The following is a 23,685-nucleotide window of genomic DNA, read 5'->3' on the forward strand; positions in this document are numbered from 1 at the left end:
AACTGCATTTTAGGGTTGACAGTAAAGTCTCTTTAAATGACTGCCAAAACCCTCCTTACTAGACTGGAAGATTACTATATATCACATTTTTTAAAGAAGACATCCATTATTCACTTTGCTCTGCACAATTTAGTGAGAAAAGGAAAAACCTGGCCCTAAATCTTAACTCTTCTTTGCTCCTGGCCTTCTAATCATAAGCTTGGCATTTTTACTCAGGCCCTCTGTCTTTGGGATGGTCCTTTACTGTAATACAATTATTAATGGATTAATGCTTTTATGCAGCTTCAATGCAGACCATGACCCTCATTACCACATGTGGCACTGTAGAAAAAGACATTCTGCTCTCCAAGGAGGTCAGTCCATTTCTCTGCAGCTTTCAGCTTCCTTTCATGCAGAACAGCATATGACTCTCACTCTCCCTCTTTCTCTAACAGCTGTGTACACAATATCCCACTTTATAGACCCACACCAAGAGGCCCTAATCGGCTCTTATTGCTGCTATAATCACTCCTATGTGATGCTCAGTAATACAAAACAAAATAGAGACTGAGAGAGAGAGAGAGAGAGAGAGAGAGAGAGAGAAGGGAGGTGGATACTAAAATGCGTGTGGTTGTCTGTGTCATGTATGCTGTTCCTCTCACTCTTTATGCTTTATGAACAGTGTTAACATTCAGTCCTCCCACCCTTTAGCACTCAGAACTCAGAAAACATATCCAAGGCCTCTGGCATCTTTCTCTCTCTCTCTCTCTCTCTCTCTCTCTCTCTCTCTCTCATTCTCACTCTCTCTCTTACTCTCTCTCTCTCTTAGCTCTAATTATACTGAGAAGTAGGCTGCTGTTCTAGTTCAGAGCATGCAAGTGGGTGGCCTGATTCACCATCAATGGAAGGACAGAGGGAAAATGTGAGTACATGTACACTCAAGGCCAGATGTACTAAACTGTTTGTGCCTAGCTAGAATTAGGCTGCCTTCTTTGAAAAAAAAAAAACCTGACAAAGACAATTCTGCACAAAACTGTCAAACGAGGCTAAATGTGCAATTTAAACACTGTGCATGTGGCAAGACACAAACTGCTCTACTCTCACTCTCACACATATCACACAAAAAGTGGGAAGAGGACATTGTACTACAGTTGCATGTTTTGTCTGCTTCCCCACCCGAGTGTAAATTTGATTACGTGTTGCTTAGAACATCACGGGTACTGTTTTTCTGCAGATGGTTTGCCAGTGTGAGCTTTTTTTCATCCTCATTTTCATTTTCATGTCAAAAAGTATAATAATAGGGTACCATTTTAAGATCTTGGAGACAGAACAAATCAGGGAAATTACATGTGTTAATACTGGTTGTCAATTGAGTTTTTTTTTGTTCTGCAGATCTGGCAACCCTGTCCATGGCACATATGTCTGGAAGGCAATAATCATTTTTCCTCAGATCTAACAAAGAAATTCAACACAATAAAGAGCATTCTTGTTACATTTTTTGAAGCCACAGTCATTTACATGAAAAAAAAGCATACACTATAATTAAAAAAATTCTATATGTTTATTTATTTAGCACAGTGGCTAGACTAACAAAAAAACCAAAAATCTGAACACACAATTCCATCACAGTTCAGTAGTGACGATTTTATGAGATTCTTCACTGATAAAATCAAAAGTATCAGGAATAAAATAGGTGACGCTCAACATATGAGAGCAACTAGCATCCCGGTCTCACCTAAGGTTCTAAACACACAACTACATTGCTTTACAGGTACAGGTCAGGAAGAGTTAGTTAAACTTATTACTACAGCTAAATCAACAACTTGTTCACTAGACCCCATTCCAACTAAACTACTGAAAGAAGTGTTATATAAAGCCGGTGAGCCTCTTCTTAATATTAATAACTCCTCGTTATCTTTAGGTTACGTCCCTAAATCCTTCAAGTTGGCAGTTATTAGGCCACTCATTAAGAAACATAATTTAGATCCTAATGGACTTTCAAATTACAGACCGATTTCACACCTTCCGTTTATGTCTAAAATACTAGAAAAGGTTGTGTCTGTTCAACTGAGCTCCTTCTTACAGGAGAACAATATCTTTGAAGAGTTTCAGTCAGGTTTCAGGCCCCATCATAGCACAGAAACTGCACTTGTTAAAGTTACAAATGACTTGTTCTTAGCTTCGGACAAAGACTGTATGTCACTATTAGTTCTACTTGACCTTAGTGCTGCATTCGACACTATAGATCACAACATTCTCCTAGATCGCTTACAAAATTACACAGGTATTCATGGACAGGCTTCAAGTTGGTTTAGATCCTACCTGTCTGATCGATACCATTTTGTAGAATTAAATGGTGAATCCTCCAGTTTATTACCAGTTAATTATGGGGTCCCTCAAGGATCAGTTCTAGGACCTCTGCTTTTCTCGATATACATGCTTCCATTAGGGAACATTATTAGAAGACATGGGATTAGCTTCCATTGCTATGCTGACGACACACAGTTATACTGGTTTTTATCTCATCAAAACCAGATGAAATAACTGAATTGTCCAAATTAACTCAATGCCTTAGAGAGATAAAAGACTGGATGAGCTGTAACTTTCTGTTGTTAAACTCTGATAAGACAGAAATACTACTTATAGGCCCAAAAACCAGTACACAGAAACTCTCACAACTTAATTTCCAATTAGAGGGATGTACTGTTACTAGTAGCTCGACAGTGAAAGACCTGAGTGTTATATTAGACAGTAACTTGTCTTTTGAAAATCATATCGCCCAAACCACAAAAACAGCCTTCTTCCACCTTAGAAATATTGCCAAGCTGAGAAACATCCTGTCTATATCTGATGCTGAGAAGCTAGTTCACGCTTTCATGACCTCTAGACTGGACTATTGTAATTCATTACTAGGTGGTTGTCCTGCATCTTTAATAAATAGGCTACAGTTAGTCCAAAATGCAGCTGCCAGAGTTCTCACTAGGACAAGAAAGTATGACCATATAACCCCAATTTTATCATCTCTACACTGGCTACCTGTTAAGTTTAGAATTGATTACAAACTGCTGCTACTTACATACAAGGCTCTTAATGGTTTAGCTCCCATGTATCTAACTAGTCTTCTAACACGTTACAATCCTTCACGCTCTCTGAGATCACAAAACTCAGGACTCCTGGTAGTCCCCAGAATATCTAAGTCTACTAAAGGCGGAAGACCGTTCTCTTATTTAGCTCCCAAACTTTGGAATAGTCTTCCTGATAGTGTTCGGGGCTCAGACACACTTTCACAGTTTAAATGTAGATTAAAAACTCATCTCTTTAGTCAGGCGTACACATAATACATCCCATAAATATTGTGCACTATCACACTAGACTTGCACATTCTTATGAACAGCAGATATGTTAATCCCTCTACACTGCTCTTCTCTTCTCTTTTTCTACCCATGCTGAGACACCCATGCTATGATCGTCTTCCGTGCGTTGAAATTTCTGGACCTCCACTGAGACAAGGCTGACTCTGTGAGAACCCTGAGACATCTACAGATCTACCAGCTCCAGTTGGACTCTGTGATACTTGTATATTTGTAACCACACCATCTAGTGTCACCCATATGAGGATGGGTTCCCCTTGAGTCTGGTTCCTCTAAAGGTTTCTTCCTTTACCAATCTAAGGGAGTTTTTCCTTGCCACTGTTGCCTGAGCCTCCTCAGACTTGCTCATTGGGGACAAATACACATACACACATACATACATACATACACACTGTGAACTGTATATATCTTGAATTTTTATTATATTAATTCTTTATACTTCTCCTTATGTTTATCTTTTGTTCTATGTTTATGTTCTGTAAAGCTGTTTTGTGACAATGTCCATTGTAAAAGCGCTATACAAATAAACTTGAATTGAATTGAATTGAATTATTCTGTACACATGCGCTTTTCATTAAAATCAGTTAGCAACCAAATGATATATTATTAGCTGCATTATTTCCATCAGCACTGGGCACATGTTCCTGTTGTGTGCACATTATATTTGTTACTGAGCTTGCACTTTTGTTTTTTCTTTTTGACAGCAAATGCTCACAGGCACAGTCTACATAATGCCTTAAATTAAATGTACATTTCATTCTGTGACTGCATCATCGTTCATTAATCATTGTGTCCATTGATGTGTTTGTAACTGCCTACAGTTTATTTCTGGACTGGTTTTTAGGTGAGGGGTAAAGTTAGGCCAGTTTTAACAGGTGCAAGTAGTAACACTACCAATTGCTCCAATCAGCAATAAGCTTCAGTAGTGAAACTCACTCTGCACGTGCTCAGTAGCACCCTCTAGCTGCCTGTAAAGGAACAGCAGCTTAATCACAGATGTGAAGAATTTATTAAACATTTTTTTCCTCAAAGTATTTACTACCAAAAAGAAAAGAGATTTACTTGAAGTATTATTGTTATTATTTATTATTTTTTTATAGTTATTTTTTCCTTTTTTTAATTTATTTTATTTATTTATAAGGATGGCCCAAGGATGAGGCTTAAAGCCCCAAGCACAGCGGATAAAACAGCTGTTATTCATATGATTGATGTATTTTATACAGTGTTTAATACACATGCAGTCAATTAAAATTTTTTACATTTTAGCAAAATAAAGTGCTTTTTCATGTGCAAACTTTGTAAAACTACATGAGTTCTCTGCTCTGCTGTATGATTTCAAAAATAAATTGTATGCAACCTTAAGATATTAACATGAAAACGGTGTATATTATTATATTATGAGTAGTTATCAGATACCTGCCAATCATGTGTTTACAAAATGGAACTTTGAGTTATTTTGCTCATACGATATACAAAAAATCGACAAATATCGACAAAGCATGTATCTGCATCCACTGGGCAGTTTTTAAGGTAAAACTACCAGAGGTACTCTTGGTAGGTTTACAATTACTGACTGTAGCCCAGAATACACAGTGTTCTGATATTCCTTATATGTTTGTACAGCAAAACACCCACTAGCATTTCAGTGTCACTGCAGTGTTCAGAAAAGTCCAGTACAGAAATAATATCTGGACAAAGATGGCTATAGGGTGCCTGCTTCACCTTGAGAAACAGGATGGTCTGAGGATGACAAATGCATAGTAATTGTAGATACAAGGGAGCTACATGTGCCTAAAGTGTATATTCACATATAATAGTGTGTGTCAATGTGTTTGTGTGTGTGTGTGTGTGTGTGTGTGTGTGTGTGTGTGTGTGTGTGTTAATGTGTGTGTGTCTGAGTAAGCCTTAACAGTAGTTATACAAGATTTTAGTCTAAATTTTCTGCTTGGCTTGTCTAGTTGTCTTTTCTCTGCATGGCCCTCTTTCTTTCTCTCTCCCTTTCTTGCACACATTATGCACACATTTACCAAGATGTTTACAAAGCCACAAATCTAATTCCATCATTAGCGGTTGCCCAGCAACACAGTCTCCTAAATGATCATCTTATCAGGCTTATCTGAAACAGAGCACTTTCAAAGTGAGACTCTAATTATCGTCTTGAACAGTTTTGAGAAACCGTGACCTGTTCAGACAGTAAGCTCTTCCTGTATCAGATAATCAGCACACTCCTTCTCACAACCATTTCAGATCCTAACAGCATCCCCATTTCACACCTCCCATCCCCACAGGAAGAGAGTCAGAGCAGAATTTAAAGTCCAATATTTTTAAAAGGAAAATTTTCCTAGTGTTTAAGTTAAGAAAGAAATGGGGGAAGAGAGAAGAAAGAGAGGGTGAGAAAAAAGAGAACATTGGCAACATGTTTACTTGCATAACCATGAGTAGCTTTCAGCAAGGCTGAGACTACGGTTGCCAAGCAACGGCATCCGTGCAGCAGCTGCATTGCGCCATGGAGTTGGGAATATTGTGTGTGAAGTTGATCTTTTTTCCCTTCCCCCATAAACCCCCAGGACATTTCATTACAAAAGGTGTGTCTCTGATCTCAACACAACGGAAGTCACGTGTAACTCATGATTAAAGTCTTTTTCTTTTCTTTTTTTATGTGAAATTCTGAACACTTTTAAAATAGAGCAAACCTCAAACCTAAACAAACCCTCACACACAGACACCTACACACGTGTATGCATAGTTCACCAGAGCCACAGATCCAGCAGGCTGTCTAGATAGCAATGTGCTGACTCACTGCTTGTTTGGTGAAGCTGAGAAAGGGGCAATGGAGGATAGAGAGTGAGGGGAGACTATAATTCAAACTCTATCTCTAACTGTTTGTTGCTGTTCTAAAATCCACAGTAAATTGAAATTGATCTCATATATTTTTAATAATTACAAAATGTAATACCAAAGTGCACACAATTTAGCATCTAAGCAAATGCTGCAGCTCATCTCTTCTCTGCAGCAGTGTCTGCAAATACACTCCAGTACTGTGATGTTCTACCTGTAACTTATGAAGCAGCACTGACACCAACTGGTCACAAAGATGAATGCCAGGTCACATATACAGAGACACAAGCAAGGGTGTTTGTGTGTGGTTGTGCCCTGTGACAAGTTGGCACCTTGTCCCCCATCTTGCCCTGAGTCCCCAGGGATAGAATACAGGCTACCATCTGAACCTTGTAGGAGAGGAAAATGGATGGATGGATGGATGGATGGATGGAGGATGATGTTATGATTATTTCATAATTATCTTTTAATGGATATGAAGATGATAGTATAGTAACGTAGCGAGTACCAGTGCCGTTTCAGTGCTCTAGGGTCCCTGTCTCAATGAGAATGTATGGTTACATTCTCCCCGCTCTGCGTAGGCTTTCTCTGGATTCTTTAGTATTCTTTCCACCTTCAAAAACATACTGGTGTGACATACAAATGTGGTGATCTGAAAAGCATCTAAGACCACGTTGAACCTTGAGCCAGATACCTTGAGACTTTTCCTACAAAAACAGAAGACCACATTGGGTTCCACACCTGTCAGTCAAGAGCAAAAATTCTAGGCTACAGTGGGTACAGGTCCATGGAAATATAACAGCCATGCACTAGTGTTCAAGACTGTGTACAGTGTTTATTCACATAAACAGATAGAGGTATACAATGTGCTTTTGCTGTTTAAGTGATGTTTAAGAAATGAAATTATTTGATGATGATGATGATGATGATGATGATGATGATGATGATGATCAGGTCACATAATGAAAGTTATTCAATGCAGAAATCCAAAATTTCCTCAAATTTCCTCAAAAAGAGTCCTCAAATATGTTTTCATCTTTTCATCAGGTGACTGATTTGATGTACAAATACTGAGGCTGCCCTGAAAATGAAGATAGACAAAACAAAGCAACAAATTACAGAGAGTGGCAGGTTCGTTGCTGTCTTTTCTTCACCTTTTTACTCGTTGGGACAGACTTTAAATCCTTTAGACCAAAGACAACTTGTTTATTAACTTTCTATTTTTTAAATAAGAATCGTGCAAAATCCACAGGAAATATTTGACTGGTCTTAAACTACCATTAGCATTTAATGGGTAGGTCTGTTGAATAAATTTAAGCATTTCCTCTCTGCGTTGCCTCACTTCTGAAAAACAATAACCTGAAGGCATACTTTCCTTGTATTTTTTATCCAGACATGCATTTTAAATCAGACTAGCAGCAGAAGCAGAGTAGAACAGGTTTGTTTAGATTGTTAGGAATAACTCAGTGTCCAGCAGGTCACAGCAACAATTGAATAAACGTGAGCTTTTTGGTGGAGGAAACTCGCTGTGCTCATTGTTAGTAACATGATTTCTGCTGTGGGCATAATGCTTTGTTTGAGCTTCATTTATGGATCATCTTATGCTTGTAAGTAGCCAATTTGCTTTGAATTTTTTTTTAAATGCCTCTATTCTAGAGCTAAACCTTTTCAGTTTCTGATATATTGTTACTTCATTTTGATGGAAAATAAATATCTTAAGTGACAAAGTGTACAGAAGACATTTTTTTTGGCAAAATAAGACATTATTATAAGTTATGTCATAACCAGGGCTTGAAAAGACATTAACAATCATAAAATATTTCTTCTTGTTCTTCACTTGACCTCAGTTTATTGTTTCATGCATCAAGCCTGTGTGACTCACTGTGCTGGACCACATGTGATAAATCTTTATGTGAATGTTAAATCACTGTTAGTAAAGGGTAAAAACAAATACTTTGACTTTTTTTGCATTGTATTCTGCAGTGCAAATGTTTGTATACCCTTAAAGCATAGTGAAGAATTTATTGACCACACTGTACAATTACAGTACATGAATAATCAGGCACTAATACATGAATTAGCGCTTAGTTAATTATGCCCTAATGATGAGTTAGTGCATGTACTAATCACAAACTAATAAAGAGCTAATCTTGACTACAAGTCTTATGAATTCATCTGTGAACTTTAGTTTGTGTTTAGTACATGAACACCCAATGAACAACTTTTGTATCTCTACACATTTTCCTGGCCATATGTTTGATCACTGACAAGTTATTCAGTTCGGGTCAACAGACTGAAGACTGACAAAACCTAGATTTGTTTTGTGCTTGATTATGGCCTTACAGGAAACACCCACACTTCATCTTGAACATTTGTCTGCAATTATTTGTATAACTGATTTCCCTAGGTAGAACAGGTTTTCTGTAAAACATGGGGTATGCAAACTTTTGCCATTGTACATATTTAAATACAGCCTTCAACCATTTCAAGAGCTTACAGTCTGTTGGTGACTTGACCTTTAATCTGTCCTCTATGGCAGTGATTCCAAAATGCTTCCAGATGAAAGCAGAAGTCTACCACTCTCAGCTGTTCTCAGAGAATAATGTAACAGCTCTGACTGATGATGAAGGGCTTTATGATCCGGAGTGTCAACCCAATGGACTCTTCAAGGCCAAGCAGTGCAATAGCAGTGATGTGTGCTGGTGTGTAGACAGTGCAGGTGTGCGTGAATCTGACAACGGTGACAGAAACCTTCAGTGTGAGGAGTTAGTTCTGCCAAAGTCAGTATAAATATAGCCTGTCGGTCTGAAATATTAGTCTAAAATGATTGAATCTAAAATACTTAGCATTGTCTTCTTCTACAGCTGGGTACGTATTGAGATGAAGCACAAGAAGACCGGCAACCCACTGGCGCTTTCCCAGTTGCAGAGGTAATTTGATGATTTCTCCTTAATTGTGGCTTTTCTGGATATATAGTTAATTATAAACAACTTCATTAATTCATTTCTAGTGATTGGAATCTGGTTACTTATTTACAGGGCTATTACCACTGCTATTCAGGAACCAGATCCAAATGTGGATAGTAAAACTGAAGTCAAGGTGAGGCTGAATTAAAGTACACATTTACAGTATGTCTGCCTATTTAATCCAGCAATTAATTCATTAGTGGATATCTTCACTTGGTCATCAAACTCATACAGTATGTGGGCCTTCAATACAAACTGCTGTCACAAAGTTGCAGAACATTTCCACCTGGTTATCTATATATAAATAGTATGCAATTTATTTCCCTGGTGTAGTATAATGTTGATGCTCGTCTCATTACCATTGAGGTGAGAAAAAATTCTGATGATCAGAAAAAGGAGGAGTCTCTGTTGGCCTACTACATGGAGAAAGATGTAAGAAAGCAATATTTACAAATTTGAACTAATACATGCACTTCAGTTCTGTTGTTACTTGCTAAAATAATTATTATTATTTCCCACAAGGTTGTAGTGCACTCGCTCTTCGGTCCCCTGTTTGAACCAACAGTTGAAGGGGAAAAACTGGAGATTGAGAGCATCATAGTTTATTATGTGGATGATAAAGAACCCACACATAGCACGCAAATGTTCACTAAAGGCCTTCTGATTGTCGCTGGTGTGTTCATCTTGGCAGCTTGTCTTGGGATCCTGTTTCTGGTCAGTTCTCTCACAGTGATAATGTTCTGTATTGATAGATGACAGGGAAATATTTATGCCATTCGTGTAAATTGATGTATAGAGAGTTATAGTCAAGAAATTAAATGTTCATAATTTGGATTATATTATATGTCATTATGTTCAAGTTTGTTTTTTACATAACAATCAGTGGATATGGAGAACATTAGTGAAAAAAATATATAACTATGTGTAACTATGAAATAAACGGAGAAGCCTTTCCCACAACAACCATAAATCAAACACTTGGAGATTGACAGAAGGCATACAGGGGGAAAATGTCTGTGATAACAAGAAGCTTTTAGATTTGGCACAAGGTGCTAAATTTGGTGGAACATAAATGTTGTGTGAGAACATAGAGAACATAATATTGAAGGTGAAACATTTTGGTAGTAACAAAACTACAAAATGTAGAAAACTTTGAGGTGGTTGAATACTTATATAATCCACTGTATGGCCTTAAAGTATATTTGATTTCTTCTGAGTGGCTTGTGTTAGTTTGCAGTTACTGTAATACTCAGTGTTACACAGGAATCCAAAGTTTACTGACTTTCTTACTTTCTTCCTGATTTAGCTCTTGATCAGAAAACAAAAGAGGGGCCAATATGCAAAAGCTCAGGTGAGGCTACTGATGCCATATTTTATAGACATTCTGTAATTCTGTAATTCCAAACACCTCAAAACACCTATTAATGATCTCATAACTTCTTTGGAGATATGTTATGTTAGACAAAAGTGGACATGTTAAAATTTCTTTGCAGACCTGTGAAATGGAGGAGATTTAGGTGCTATTCTGGATTTCAAGATGATGGAAAATGATGCTGCAACAAAACACCTGATGATTATTAATACATAAATGGTTTATGATTTTACATTTATGCTCTTGTCACTGCTTCTCTTTTTCTCTTTCTATTCTGTTGAGAAATATATTTAAAGTTAATCCTTTCAAATAAAGTTCTCTATTGTACTGATATTGGATAGACTTTGTGTATTTAATATTGCACACCATCGTCATCATTGCCATCATCATCAACAGTATTATAATATTAGTTTTATAAATATTATTAAAAAAAAATACTTGCCAAAAATCCCATTGAGAATTGCTTAGTTTCAAGAATAAAGGCTTTCTGTTAGAGTCTGGCCTATAGACAACAAATATGGCTGTATAGCTTTTTGTTTCAGTCATGACCATTAAAAATAATGCAGTAGTGTAGTTTGTAGTTATCACTAGTTAATCTGTATCATGACTGTAACGTATTTACTTGTGTATCTGTTTAATAGTATCGTTATATCATATCATCAAATGCCAATATGAACATAGTATTAAATTTTATATTAAATATTACACTTGATAATGTATGGTTTGTATTAGTACACGTTTACAATAAAAGAACAATTAATAGTACTTCTTCTTGTACTGTAGAGATTAATGGACATTGAATTGTCTGTTTACATTTATGTTGTTAAATGCAGTGGTCTGTAAACCAGACCTCTGACATTAAAAGGCCCTACAATGCTAACATCTTGTGGCTTTCCATGAACTCTGGACATTTGTTCATTCATTCAGTCAGTCATCTTTGGTAACTACTTTGTCCTGGTCAGAGGTAATCTGGCAAACAGCCAGGTACACACCCTGGATTGGATGTCAGTCACTTGAGTGGAACCCGGTGTTACACATTCATATCTTGGGGCAATTTTAGTATACTTTCTCCTGCTGGCATGATTTTGGGTGCATGAAAGTAACCAGAGATCCTGGAGGATAACTCTAGAGCAGCAATGTGACCCACTGTGAAATTGTGTGTGTGTGTGTGTGTGTGTGTGTGTGTGTGTGTGTGTGTGTGTGTGTGTGTATATGTATATATATATATATATATATATATATATATATATATATATATATATATATATATATATATATATTCTGTGTCCAGTGAACTTTGTATAAAAACATGGAGCCCATTAATAACTAATATTTCAGGTTATTTGGATTTGCTTGTGATAAAAACATTAAAAACGCAACGGCCAAAATATACAGTTGCTTTATTAAGATGTATTAATCTCTCAGTTTTTACTGTCTCTCGTTACTCAAGAATAAAGTTCCGTATATAATTACCACTTATATAATTACCACTTATATAATTACCACTTATATAATTACCCTTTTCCCCACTCAGAGTAATTAAAGACAAACAAAACAGTTAAACTGAAGACATGTTGAGGGTTTCTACAGGAACCTCGACCCTGCCTGTGATGACGTGTTTCCGGAGCTCGTGCTGTCGGTGGCGGGAGATTCCAGCATGGCCGTGCAACCAAAACAGAACTTGTGTATGGACAGTGCGTCCGAAAGCGGCTTCCTAAACTTTTATTTTTCCATGCCGGAAAAACCGGACACTACGGTTAGAATATTTGACCGCAGCGATTACTACACCGTGCATGGAAAAGATGCGAACTTTGCTGCAAAAGAAGTCTTTAAGACCAATGGAGTTATTAAAATGCTCGGTGCAGGTGGGTATGGCTAGGCTAGGCTAGGCTAAGCTAAGCTAATCTGGGAAAAGAAATGTAAGTCTTAACGTTTACTTTGCTTAGGTCACCAACCGAAAGTTTTCCAGTAAACACAATTATATGATCGGGTTCATCTGAAGCTCGTTATGGAGATGTTTATGTACGTGATTCGCTCATTTAGCTCTCATATTAGTTAGCAGGATGTACACTCACTATAGGGCCAATAGTATGTGAACACTTGGTCATCAAACCCGTATGTTCAACCTCACCAGACTGTTGATCGAAAATCACACAATACACACAAAGTCGCATTACAATTTTCCTTGAGTGGAAATAAGGAGCCCAAATTTGTTCCAGCATCTTATCGCCCATGTGCACAAAGTGAGAGCTTGGAAGGCTTGTTTTGCTCAAGGACCAGCACAGATCCTGACCTCAACCCTGAGGAACTAAACACCTAAAGATGAACTGGAACCTGACACCACCCCAGATTTGCTCACTTATTCTCTTGTGGCTGATTGAGCACAAATCCCTGCAGCCATGCTCCAAAATCTAATGGAAAGATTACCTTAACGTCACACTGCCAGTAAAATATAGTTCCACACATATATGCAGTTTTAATTATATGACGGTTATTTTAGACGCAAGCTGATATTGTTTTATGGTTTTGCCAAAAAACTTTGCTGGATAAGTTCAATGTGCTTTTTTTTCCCCCACTGAAATGGCTGTTTATGTGAAATCCAGGCAGCAGGAGGCTGGAGAGTGTGGTGCTCAGTAAGATGAACTTCGAGGCGTTTGTGAGAGATTTGCTGTTGGTCAGGCAGTACCGTGTGGAAGTGTACAGGAATAAGACGGGAAGCAAGAGCAGCAAAGATCACGACTGGCAAATAGCCTACAAGGTAAAGTGACTCTGAAATTTGCTTAGACACCTAGTCCAGCTTTTATCTTCATGACTGGGCTTGAATTTAACACCTAACCACCTACAATACAGTTTTCTACAGGCATATGTTCCATTTTACCATATAACCTTATGGTTAGGTTCAGTCACAATTGTATCTGTGATCACTATACATTTATGGACATATCAGGATGAGTGCAACGATTGTGAAAAATCAGTGGGAAATAATACGAAGGTAAAAAAAAAAACAGAGGAAGCTCAAATATGGCTTTGCTTTTGATTACCCAACTACCAAGCTAATCTTTTAATTCATGTTTTATGAACACTTATGATCATCTCATTCTCTCCTACACACTGTTATTTTTTGCTGTAATGACTTCATAGAATAGTAAATTATCAAAATATGTTGCATTGTTTTCTACATTTTAAATGTATATAGATACATTAAGGGATATTTAATGTTCACTAAAATATAATAAAAATGTTGGGTCCATTGTAGTATTTCTGCTTCTGCATATTTTAGCTTATTTTTGTGCATGTTTTAGCATGTTTTTTAGTGTTTCATCTCAGTGTGAAGGAATGTGTGTTTTAGGCCTCTCCAGGAAACCTGACCCAGTTTGAAGAGGTTCTGTTTGGTAGCGGAGGAGGTTTAGGGGAGGGGGCTGCTGGAGTGGTCGGGATCCGCATTGGAACAGGAAGTGATGGACAGCGTGTCGTGGGTGTTGGGTATGTTGACAGCATACTCCGAAAGCTCGGGGTGTGCGAGTTTCCAGATAACGACCAGTTCTCCAATCTGGAAGCTCTCCTTGTGCAGATTGGACCCAAAGAGTGTGTGCTTCCTGCTGGAGATACATCAGGCGATCTGGGTAAACTAAGAGAGGTATCTACAGTGGGAATTTGATGTAATGATTTGATTTTTTGTGCGACATTGTATGAGAACCAAAAAGTGATGTGGTGCTTTTTGGTTTTTTGCTTCAGGTGGTGCAGCATGGAGGTATTCTCTTCTCAGACAGGAAGAAGGCAGAGTTTACAACCAAAGACATAGTTCAGGATCTGAACCGTTTACTGAAGGCTCAGAAGGGAGAGACAGTATCTAGTGCTGCACTCCCAGAGATGGAGAAACAGGTGATTTGTTGACATTTTAATTTCTCAGGAATAAGCACTGTTTATATGGCAGCCAATGTGAGGTTCTCACTTGGATTAGTAGAAAAGAATAGTTTATATGTAGTTCTGCAAAATGATAAGAATCAGTAAACATTTGCAGTTTAAAGTTACTTATTCCTTCTCAGTTGACAGGTTATTAGTAGATCATTTTAAACAGTACAGAAATCGGTATTTGTCCTGTTGGATGCACAAATGCACAGGGTTTTTTAGTGACATTTCAGCACTGCCAAACCATACATATGTTAACATAATTGATTTATAATTGATTTTTCCCCCGATAGATTGCTATGTCCTCCTTGGCTGCTGTCATCAAGTATCTGGAGCTTCTTTCTGATGAGGCCAACTTCAGTTCCTACAAAATGACCACATTTGACCTCAGCCAGTACATGCGACTCGACAACGCTGCTGTGAAGGCGCTTAACCTCTTCCAAGTGAGATACTTCCTGTAGTTGAATATAATATCTGAGCTTTTACATTTATTAAGCAAATGTATGTTTTCCTGTGTAAGTAGGGCTAATTGTTGTATTCTAAATTATCATGTCTCCTTTATGGTACCTCTGTGTAATCTGTAGTTTCTCTTTCTTTCAGAAATATTATCATTAGTGTCTTTTGAAACATATTTTATTTTGGTGACTTTTTTGTTGTTTTCCTCTTAATATATCAAAGAGGAAATAGAATTTCCAATATAAACCCAACAACAGTTCTGTGAAAGTGTGCTAGGTTTTTGTCTTTAGCATTATTTTTGTAAAATTCTATTCATTTATTCTGCTCTTTCTCCTTCAAGATATTGCTGCTGTGTTTAGCCATTTTTTTTTTTTTTTTTTTAATAGATCCACATGTGCTGAATGATTATTGCTCTCAATCCACCCTGAATGAGACATCAAAAAACTGTATGGCCAGCGTGTGAATATGGTCAATACATTTGACTGATTACTTTTTTTTTTCCTCCTAGGCTTCCTCTGATGATCCCACAGGTACACACTCCCTGGCAGGACTTTTGAACAAGTGCCGAACACCTCAGGGCCAACGTCTGGTCAGTCAGTGGCTTAAACAACCTCTAATGGACAAAAACAAGATCGAGGAAAGGTGAGACTATTGTGATCCAGATAAATAAACATGGATGAAAATCAAACTACTGAGTGGAGCGTCAGTGTTACTGAATCAGAACAAGACATGTATGAGTAGGAGTATGCCATGGTATGAGTATCAGTGCAAAGATGAAGTATAATCAAACATTCTCAAATACTCAACTCTGTGGATATTTGTACACCAGTTTCGTGGTGGTAATTACTTCCGCTTTGTGTTTATAAGTGGTCTTTTTTATATATATATATATATATATATATATATATATATATATATATATATATATATATATATATATATATATATATATATATATATATATATATAATAAATAAATAAATAAAATATTATCTTAATAATTATTAATTATTATATTATTATATATATTAATAATAATAATTATATTATTATTTTTTTTTTTTATCGTACCAAAATAAATATTCTTGTTGTTATTATTATTATTATTATTATTATTATTATTATTATTATTATTAAAATGGAATAAAACAATTATCAAGACACTTAAAACATCTTTATATGATTCATGTGATTAATGCCCCAGTGGATTAATTTAAAAAAATCACAATTAAAAGATCTGTTAAAGGTACAAACATTTAACATGGTGTGAAGACATCCTGATTTTTTTAATTTATTTTTTTAGCAAGGATCCCAGTAAGAACTTCTGTTACACTGGGATTAAAACTTTTGTCCCAGATATGGAAATCATTTCAGCACTTGTTTTTTTTTTTATATTCCCAAACCATCTTAATAATATAAGCAATATGTATTTATGGTATTTGGCAGATGCCCTTATTCAAAGGGTCTTACTGACATGTTATTTACATCAGGAGTAGATCTTATGCTAGTACAAATAAGTCAGGGTCTAAAATACTCTCAAGCATGAACCTTGTTAGAGAGAAAATGGTATGAATTGATACAGCAACAAAAGTGTACAAGAGGAGCTTTATTCATGACTTCCTGTACGCAGTGTACCACTACTTACACAATACTATAATAAACTATACCTGTACACCATACTGTGCTGTTTTGATGTACATTGGTAAACTCTTTTCCTCAGGCTAGACCTTGTGGAGTGTTTTGTGGAGGACTCCGAGCTGAGACAGAGCTGCCACGAGGACCTGCTGCGTCGGTTGCCCGACATGAATCGCCTAGCTAAAAAATTTCAGCGTCAGAACGCCAATCTGCAGGACTGTTATCGTGTGTACCAGGCTGTGGGTCAGCTGCCAGGCCTGGTGCTGGCCCTAGAGAGACATTCTGGTGCGACCCTGGTGATATTATATCTAGTGTTCTGTTCACAAAAAGATGGCACAACATTGCTTTGTTGACGATATTTGGTATAGTTTTCTTCAGTTTAGATTTTTTTTATAGATTTAGAATAAATAAATTCGACTAGTAGCGGGTTTTAACAACTCTGTAATCTTTGTTTAAAGTGTGTATTGGAGTTTAATATCTCCTTCCATTCCTACTGACCACTTGACAGGCAAACATCAAGTCCTGTTGAACGCAGCGTTCATTACACCCTTCAATGACCTCGTCTCTGATTTCTCCAAGTTTCAGGAGATGATCGAAACTACGCTGGACATGAACCAGGTCATCCGAATTTCTCCTTTATCTCTGCTGTTCAGTACAAGGTCATTCCTTTTTCCTCATGATTTGTCTGTTAATGCTATTTGTGTCTATTTATAGATTGAGCACCATGAATTTTTGGTAAAACCCTCCTTTGACCCCACACTGAGTGAACTGAGGGAGGACATGGACCAGCTGGAGAAAAGCATGCAGGCAGCTTTAAACAGTGCAGCCCGAGAGCTTAGTAAGTACGAAGGAATCTATGTCTCTTTTGGATAAAGACTACACTAGATGATCTACACATTTGAAATTATTTGATTTTACAGAAAACAGCAAGTTTATAAGACATTTTTGTTTAAAAATGTAAACGGTTCTTTCTTTAGGCGATTTATAAATGTAATTTTTTTAAGTCCGGTTCAGTTGGCTTTATTTTTTATTATTAAGAGCTACATTTAGATGCATTCATGGTATTTGGCAGGTGCCCTTATCCAGAGTGACTTACATTTTTTATCTCATTTTTATACAACTGAGCAATTAAAGGTTAAGGGCCTTTCTAAGGGGGCCAACATTGGACGCCTGGTGGACCTGGGATTCAAGCTCACAACCTTTCGATCAGTAGATCAATGCCTAAAATCACAAGGCTACTGTTATTAAAATTCAAATGCATCTCAGTGGAAATTTTATTTGCCTATTTATAGCAAAGTTGCCTAAATGATTCAGAAATTTCTTTTTTTTTTTTTTTTTTTTTTTTTTTTTTTTTTTTTTTAAACAAATTTCTAAAAATGCTGTTTTGTTGCAATATAGTCATATTTTTTTGCTTCATTCCTTCTTCTGTGCTTTAGGTTTGGATGCAGGCAAAACAATAAAGCTGGAATCCAATGCACAGATTGGATACTACTTCCGTGTCACCTGCAAAGAGGAGAAAACCCTGCGCAACAATAAGAAATTCACAACCTTGGATGTGCAAAAGAACGGAGTGCGTTTCACCAACAGGTTAGACTAGTTCAGTGTGATGGGGTGAACTGGTTTCAGTGTGCGATAACAGAAAGGTGATGTTTTAACTGCTTTTCAGTAAGCTGAGCTCTTTGAATGAGGAGTACACCAAAAACAGGGAAGAGTATGAGGAGGCTCAGAACGCCATTGTGAAAGAGATCATCAGCATCGCTGCTGGTAAAGAGCATGTCTGTCTTTTAAAGCCTTTCGTTAGACTGAGTGACCACTGATAGGGTCATGTACCGATGCTGTGCTTGATCTACAGGCTATGTGGACCCACTGCAGACCTTGAATGATGTGATCGCACAATTAGATGCAGTGGTTAGCTTTGCAGTTGTGTCCCATGCTGCCCCCGTGCCCTATGTGAGGCCGACGATACTGGAGAAAGGGAGTGGCAGGTTAATCCTGAAGGGTGCACGTCATCCTTGTGTGGAAGCCCAGGACGACGTGGCCTTCATTCCCAATGATGTGACCTTCACTAAAGGAAAGGAGATGTTCCACATCATTACAGGTACATGTTGTCTCACTGTACTTGGAAAAATTCAATTTCATGGTTCTTTGGAGCTGAAGAGTGGGGTAGGGCAGCAGGCCATTAAAAGGAGGCTTAATTTACACCAGCTGACATTAGATAAATCTTACAAACATATCAAAAGCTTGTACAGGCTTTATAAGGCACAAAGATGTTTAGATTAAAGTCTCATTAATGGACTTCTGTTGTATTGCATTCCTTTATTCCAGTGTAATTATGTGGTAGCCTAGTGGTTAGGCTGTTGTCTTACCAATTCATGTCATGAGTTTGAATCCCAGGTCCACCAGGCTGCCACTGCTGGGCCCCTGAGCAAGGCCCTTAAGCCTCAATTGCTCAGTTGTATAAAAACATAGATAAAATGTAAGTCACTCTGGACAAAAGTGTCTGATAAATGCTAGAAATGTAAATGTAATTACAGTTTGCATGCATGAATGAGTCATGAACATACAGAATTTGGGTGTGTAGTTACAGATGTAAATATAAGTTGTAATAATTATCCTTTCTATATGTAATACTTTTGTAACTATCCTTGATTTGTCTTAGTGTGGTGTTATACTACTTATAACAGCTGAATAAGGGCACTATAAAATATATATAATTTTGTAGGGTTCTTTGTGCTTTTTTTCAGTTAAAGCAGAGGTCGAATGAAATGCAAATAAAATGTGACCAGCAGGATATAAAATACATACTTTTACTTCTGGTAGGAGATTATATGACTCCTACATATGAAAGTTTATAAACTTTATATGACAGAACTTTAACCTGTGCATTCAAAGGCCTCGGTCAAGTGAGCTAAAAGAAACCAAGAAGACAGGACTGTCATTTTGATTGGCTAAAAAAAGGAAATGTAGCTGTTTCATCTGCTGAGAAGTGCATAGTGTTTGCTTTATGTTCTATTTTTCTGAGCAGTGCTGGCACCTTATGTTCAGGGGTGTGTAGGGAAACAGAATTTTTTGGAAATTACAGCCTGATGCTACAGTGTGTGTGTATATATACTGTGTAATGGGGGACCTCATACACACACTATAGTTTAATCACAAAAAAGTCACTGTGCGTTTCAACACTTCCCTGTAGGACCAAACATGGGTGGGAAATCTACCTACATTCGTCAGGTGGGTGTGATTGTGCTGATGGCACAGGTTGGCTGCTTTGTGCCATGTGATGAAGCGGAGGTGAGTGTGGTGGACAGCCTGCTGGCCCGTGTTGGTGCAGGGGACAGCCAGATTAAAGGAGTGTCCACATTTATGGCTGAGATGCTTGAGACGGCGTCTATTTTACGGTCAGTAATTCTGATCTTTAAGCAACTCCATTTTTATTATTAACCACTTACAGAACAGCGTGTTACATGTATCCCATTAGAACCATTTCAGAAACCACTTTATAAACAAGTCAATGAATATTGTGACATTAAGCATTGACGTGTTCTTCTGAAAAATAAATGTATGTCAAATCTTCACTTTTTTTCATCTTTTAAACATCAGTTCTGCCACTGAGGACTCTCTGATCATAATTGATGAACTGGGAAGAGGGACTTCCACATATGATGGCTTTGGCTTGGCTTGGGCCATCTCTGAGTACATTGCCACACGCCTGAAATCTTTCTGCCTTTTTGCCACACACTTCCACGAGCTGACCGCTTTAGCACAACAAGTGACTACTGTGAACAACCTCCATGTCACTGCACTGACCACAGACAACACTCTCACCATGCTCTACAGGGTGAAACCCGGTCAGTCACTTTTGATAGTATGAGGGCGAAAGGTGAACGTGATTTGCATGTATCGGTCATATTTAATATGATAATCAACACTACAGTCAACAAAAAAGCCAGTTTTAGAGTGTGATTACAGTGACCCTTTTTTCATGATAATACTCATCACTATGTGCAAGATGATGCCAAGATATTTGAATTCTAAACCAAATTGATTGAAGTGATTGCCCTGTCAGATTATTTGATTAAGATGCTCTAATGATGGTCCATTAGCGTACTCCGTTTACAGTTTTTCACTACCAGCTACCATTTACATTCGTTTTCACGGGTTTCATGGCATCCTACGCTGTCCTTCTATGCCACCCTGTTTCTTTAGACTAACTTTAAGAGAGCACTGTGACATTTTAATGAAAACATTCTGAACTAGATCTTTGTTGTCTGCTGTCTTTGTCACATTATGATCTCAGCTCATGGCTAAAGAATTCTTTTATAGTGTTTGTTTTCATCTGCAGCCGCAACAAAAAGCAAGGCTTTCAAGGTATTAAAATGTGTAGATGCCAAATATAAATATTTTATTACGATTTTATAATAATATGTTTAGTAATACAATATTTTATAATCATTTTTAAAATAGTATTGTAAAAGACATATCCTTGAATAATGGCTTACAGGTAAGTTAAATAATATAGTACAGCAAAATATAGAGGATTTGGTCTTTTTGTCTTTCTAATTATGTAGTTTTTGTGTTATTCGAATCTTTTGTCTTGTAGGAAATTACAAATTATACAGCCCTAATGTATAGTGGCAAGAGATTTTCACTTTTTTTTTTCCCCCCGTAAACATTTTTGTCTTTGACCCGTGTATCTTGTGTGTTTAATTCTCGGATGTGCCGAATATCAGGTGTGTGTGACCAGAGCTTTGGGATTCACGTGGCTGAGCTGGCTAACTTCCCCAAGCATGTCATTGCTTATGCTCGGGAAAAGGCTTTGGAGCTTGAGGAGTTTCAGGATGTGTCCAGAGAAGATCAGGATGCCGGACCTGAAGCTAAAAAGCGCTGCTTGGAGAAAAAAGTGAGACAATCGGAGTGGGCACATATTGCCTTTATTGTTCATACATGCTCTGTAATTTATTTGATGCTCTGCAAAACCTCAGAAAACCACATTTCTGTTTATTTCCTCCTGTTGATTCACCATATAGGATGGTGAGAAGATTATTGAAGATTTCTTGGGAAAGGTGAAGGCTCTGCCTGTCCAGGATATGACCGATGAGGCTATCAAAGCAGAGCTGCGCAAACTAAAGGCTGAGGTGGTCGTCCACAATAACTCCTTTGTTAATGACATAGTTGCACGTATTGAGAATGCAAAAACTACATTGGCATAAAGCTTGATGCTGTAAGAAATACATTTCTTGTGTATTTCCCTTCCATGTGTATAATGCGCTAAGATTTACCTATAGCATAAACTTGTTTTAGAGTTATGTCCTTTTGCATTTCATTGTTTTTCCTAATAAACGACTGTATTCTGCCTATTTGTGTTTGTTGCTTCCTTCAAACAGAATTTCTACCAGAATATTCCAGTGGATTTTTAATGTTAGGAAACTTTTGGTTGTCTTAGAAGATGGTTTAGTTTATGCTCACTCCAACAGTTCTGCATTGTAGAGAAAAATAAATCAAGGAAATTTTGCCATCTAGTGGGTGAATCATATATCAGAGAACTGGATGCAGTGTGACACTGACCAGGATAAAGCACTTACTGAAGATGAATGAACGAAAGTGCCCTCTTGATTTATTTGCGTCATTAGGCACGTTTTATCATAAGAAGAAAACTATGTAAAATTTGTGCCAGGATATTGATCTTTGTAAAGATCTGTTTTAATATGTAGATTTAACGTTAAAGTTAATTTGAATGATTTGATATGATTTAATTTATATTTCAGTTGTATTAAATTAGTTATATGAATTAATTATAATTAATGATATTATTATTATTATTATTATTATTATTGGAAAGTGCACAAAATCCTACTGAGTGAGAATTTACAAATATTCCATACTATTTGAAGGGGGGCATGATGGCTTAATGATTAGCATTAGAGTTTGAATGTTCTCCCTGTGCTTCAGGGGTTTAGTACCCTGCTTTGGCATCTCTAAATTGTGTGTGTGATTGTGCCCTGAAATGAGTTGGCACCCTGTCCATGGTTTCCCCAACTTGTGTCCCCTGGGAGAGACTTCAGGTTACCTGTGACCCTGTGCAAGATGAGCACTAGAGAAAGTGGATGGACAGGTGGATACCATTTGAAAGTTTTTTCTTCCATGCACACGTAAATCTGGGTTTGAAACTGGCTTAACTGGTTGTACGTTTGAACATAAATTGAAAAAGTAAATGTTTAAAGGCATTCTTGAAACCTCCTGGACACAGTATAAATATTCTGTCAAGGTGATGTACACTACTGCATCTAAAGACTATATTCTCTTATTTTCTGTAGTAATGAAGTCTCACTAATAAATTTCCTGTTTCTTGGTTTGTTGTACATGCAAAACAATCTTACCGTAGTGTTAAAAGTTTAATAAAGCCACCTGAGATAATCTTTAAAAGGTCTTGAGTTTATCAGGAAAGTCAAACAACTCTGTATAGGTTTTTATCTCACAAGCAGATCATTTCTGACTTGGACCATAATTATTTATTTTAAAAACACAGACACTAATGTAAAATTGTCCGTATCCTCATATAAAGAATGCTGTTGACTTTATGCAGGCTTGCAGATTCTACTTTATATGTGGCATTGTTTAATGTGCTGAGGTTTTTGGGTTCAACTCACTTTCAGCCCAAAAGATCCTCAGTGTAATCCATCGATACTCAGAGCTTTATGCTTTTATGATGCTCCTGTAAGGGCCTGTAAACTTTTCAGGTAAGATGGATATCATGGATTGTGATAACGATTCACTTTATTGTCCATTGAAGGATGGAAATATGTCTTTTGGTTCAAAATATAAAAGATGTAATTGGCACTGCTTCTAGCACCCCAGTGACCTTAAAGCAGAATAATGCATTGATTATAACTCCTATAGAAAGCCTTGCCTCACAGCACCAGGGTTGTTGTCGTGATCCGAAAAGTGTAGGTGTGACTCTAAAATACATACATTCAGACTGTGTGTTTGTGTTTCTGAGTGTGTGTATACATTTTTTTACAGTTCTAACAGAGGCATTAAAAACAACAAAAAATAATTATGCAGTGAAAATTTTAAATATTCAACAAAAATAGGGCTGTAAAGAAAATAAGGTGCTGTAAGTACCACTACCACGTCACAGCTCCAGCGTCCCAGATTTGATCCT

At 37.2% G+C, this 23,685-nt stretch overlaps 2 protein-coding genes across 3 annotated transcripts; both read left to right on the forward strand.

The window, feature by feature from the left end:
* The first annotated feature begins 7,612 nt into the window (after positions 1 to 7,612).
* Positions 7,613 to 10,779, forward strand: LOC132859262 (epithelial cell adhesion molecule-like). Of its 2 annotated transcripts, none has more exons than XM_060889944.1 (8): positions 7,613 to 7,795; positions 8,728 to 8,968; positions 9,053 to 9,118; positions 9,227 to 9,287; positions 9,488 to 9,586; positions 9,677 to 9,868; positions 10,461 to 10,505; positions 10,648 to 10,779. In XM_060889944.1, exons 1-8 carry the CDS (start codon positions 7,735 to 7,737, stop codon positions 10,669 to 10,671), a joined length of 789 nt encoding a protein of 262 aa, XP_060745927.1. In that variant the 5' UTR covers positions 7,613 to 7,734; the 3' UTR covers positions 10,672 to 10,779. The 2 variants fall into 2 exon arrangements, with proteins under 2 accessions (XP_060745927.1, XP_060745936.1); XM_060889953.1 differs by having other exon boundaries at positions 9,521 to 9,586.
* Positions 10,780 to 12,102: 1,323 nt separating this feature from the next.
* Positions 12,103 to 21,880, forward strand: msh2 (mutS homolog 2 (E. coli)). The gene is made up of 16 exons (XM_060896206.1): positions 12,103 to 12,391; positions 13,130 to 13,284; positions 13,876 to 14,163; positions 14,262 to 14,408; positions 14,729 to 14,878; positions 15,400 to 15,533; positions 16,612 to 16,811; positions 17,035 to 17,144; positions 17,241 to 17,364; positions 17,963 to 18,113; positions 18,193 to 18,290; positions 18,379 to 18,624; positions 19,717 to 19,921; positions 20,124 to 20,371; positions 21,254 to 21,423; positions 21,551 to 21,880. Exons 1-16 carry the CDS (start codon positions 12,184 to 12,186, stop codon positions 21,731 to 21,733), a joined length of 2,817 nt encoding a protein of 938 aa, XP_060752189.1. The 5' UTR covers positions 12,103 to 12,183; the 3' UTR covers positions 21,734 to 21,880.
* Positions 21,881 to 23,685: the final 1,805 nt, after the last annotated feature.

Source organism: Tachysurus vachellii, chromosome 2 (genome assembly GCF_030014155.1).
Source record: "Tachysurus vachellii isolate PV-2020 chromosome 2, HZAU_Pvac_v1, whole genome shotgun sequence".
Taxonomy (NCBI): Eukaryota; Metazoa; Chordata; class Actinopteri; order Siluriformes; family Bagridae; genus Tachysurus; species Tachysurus vachellii.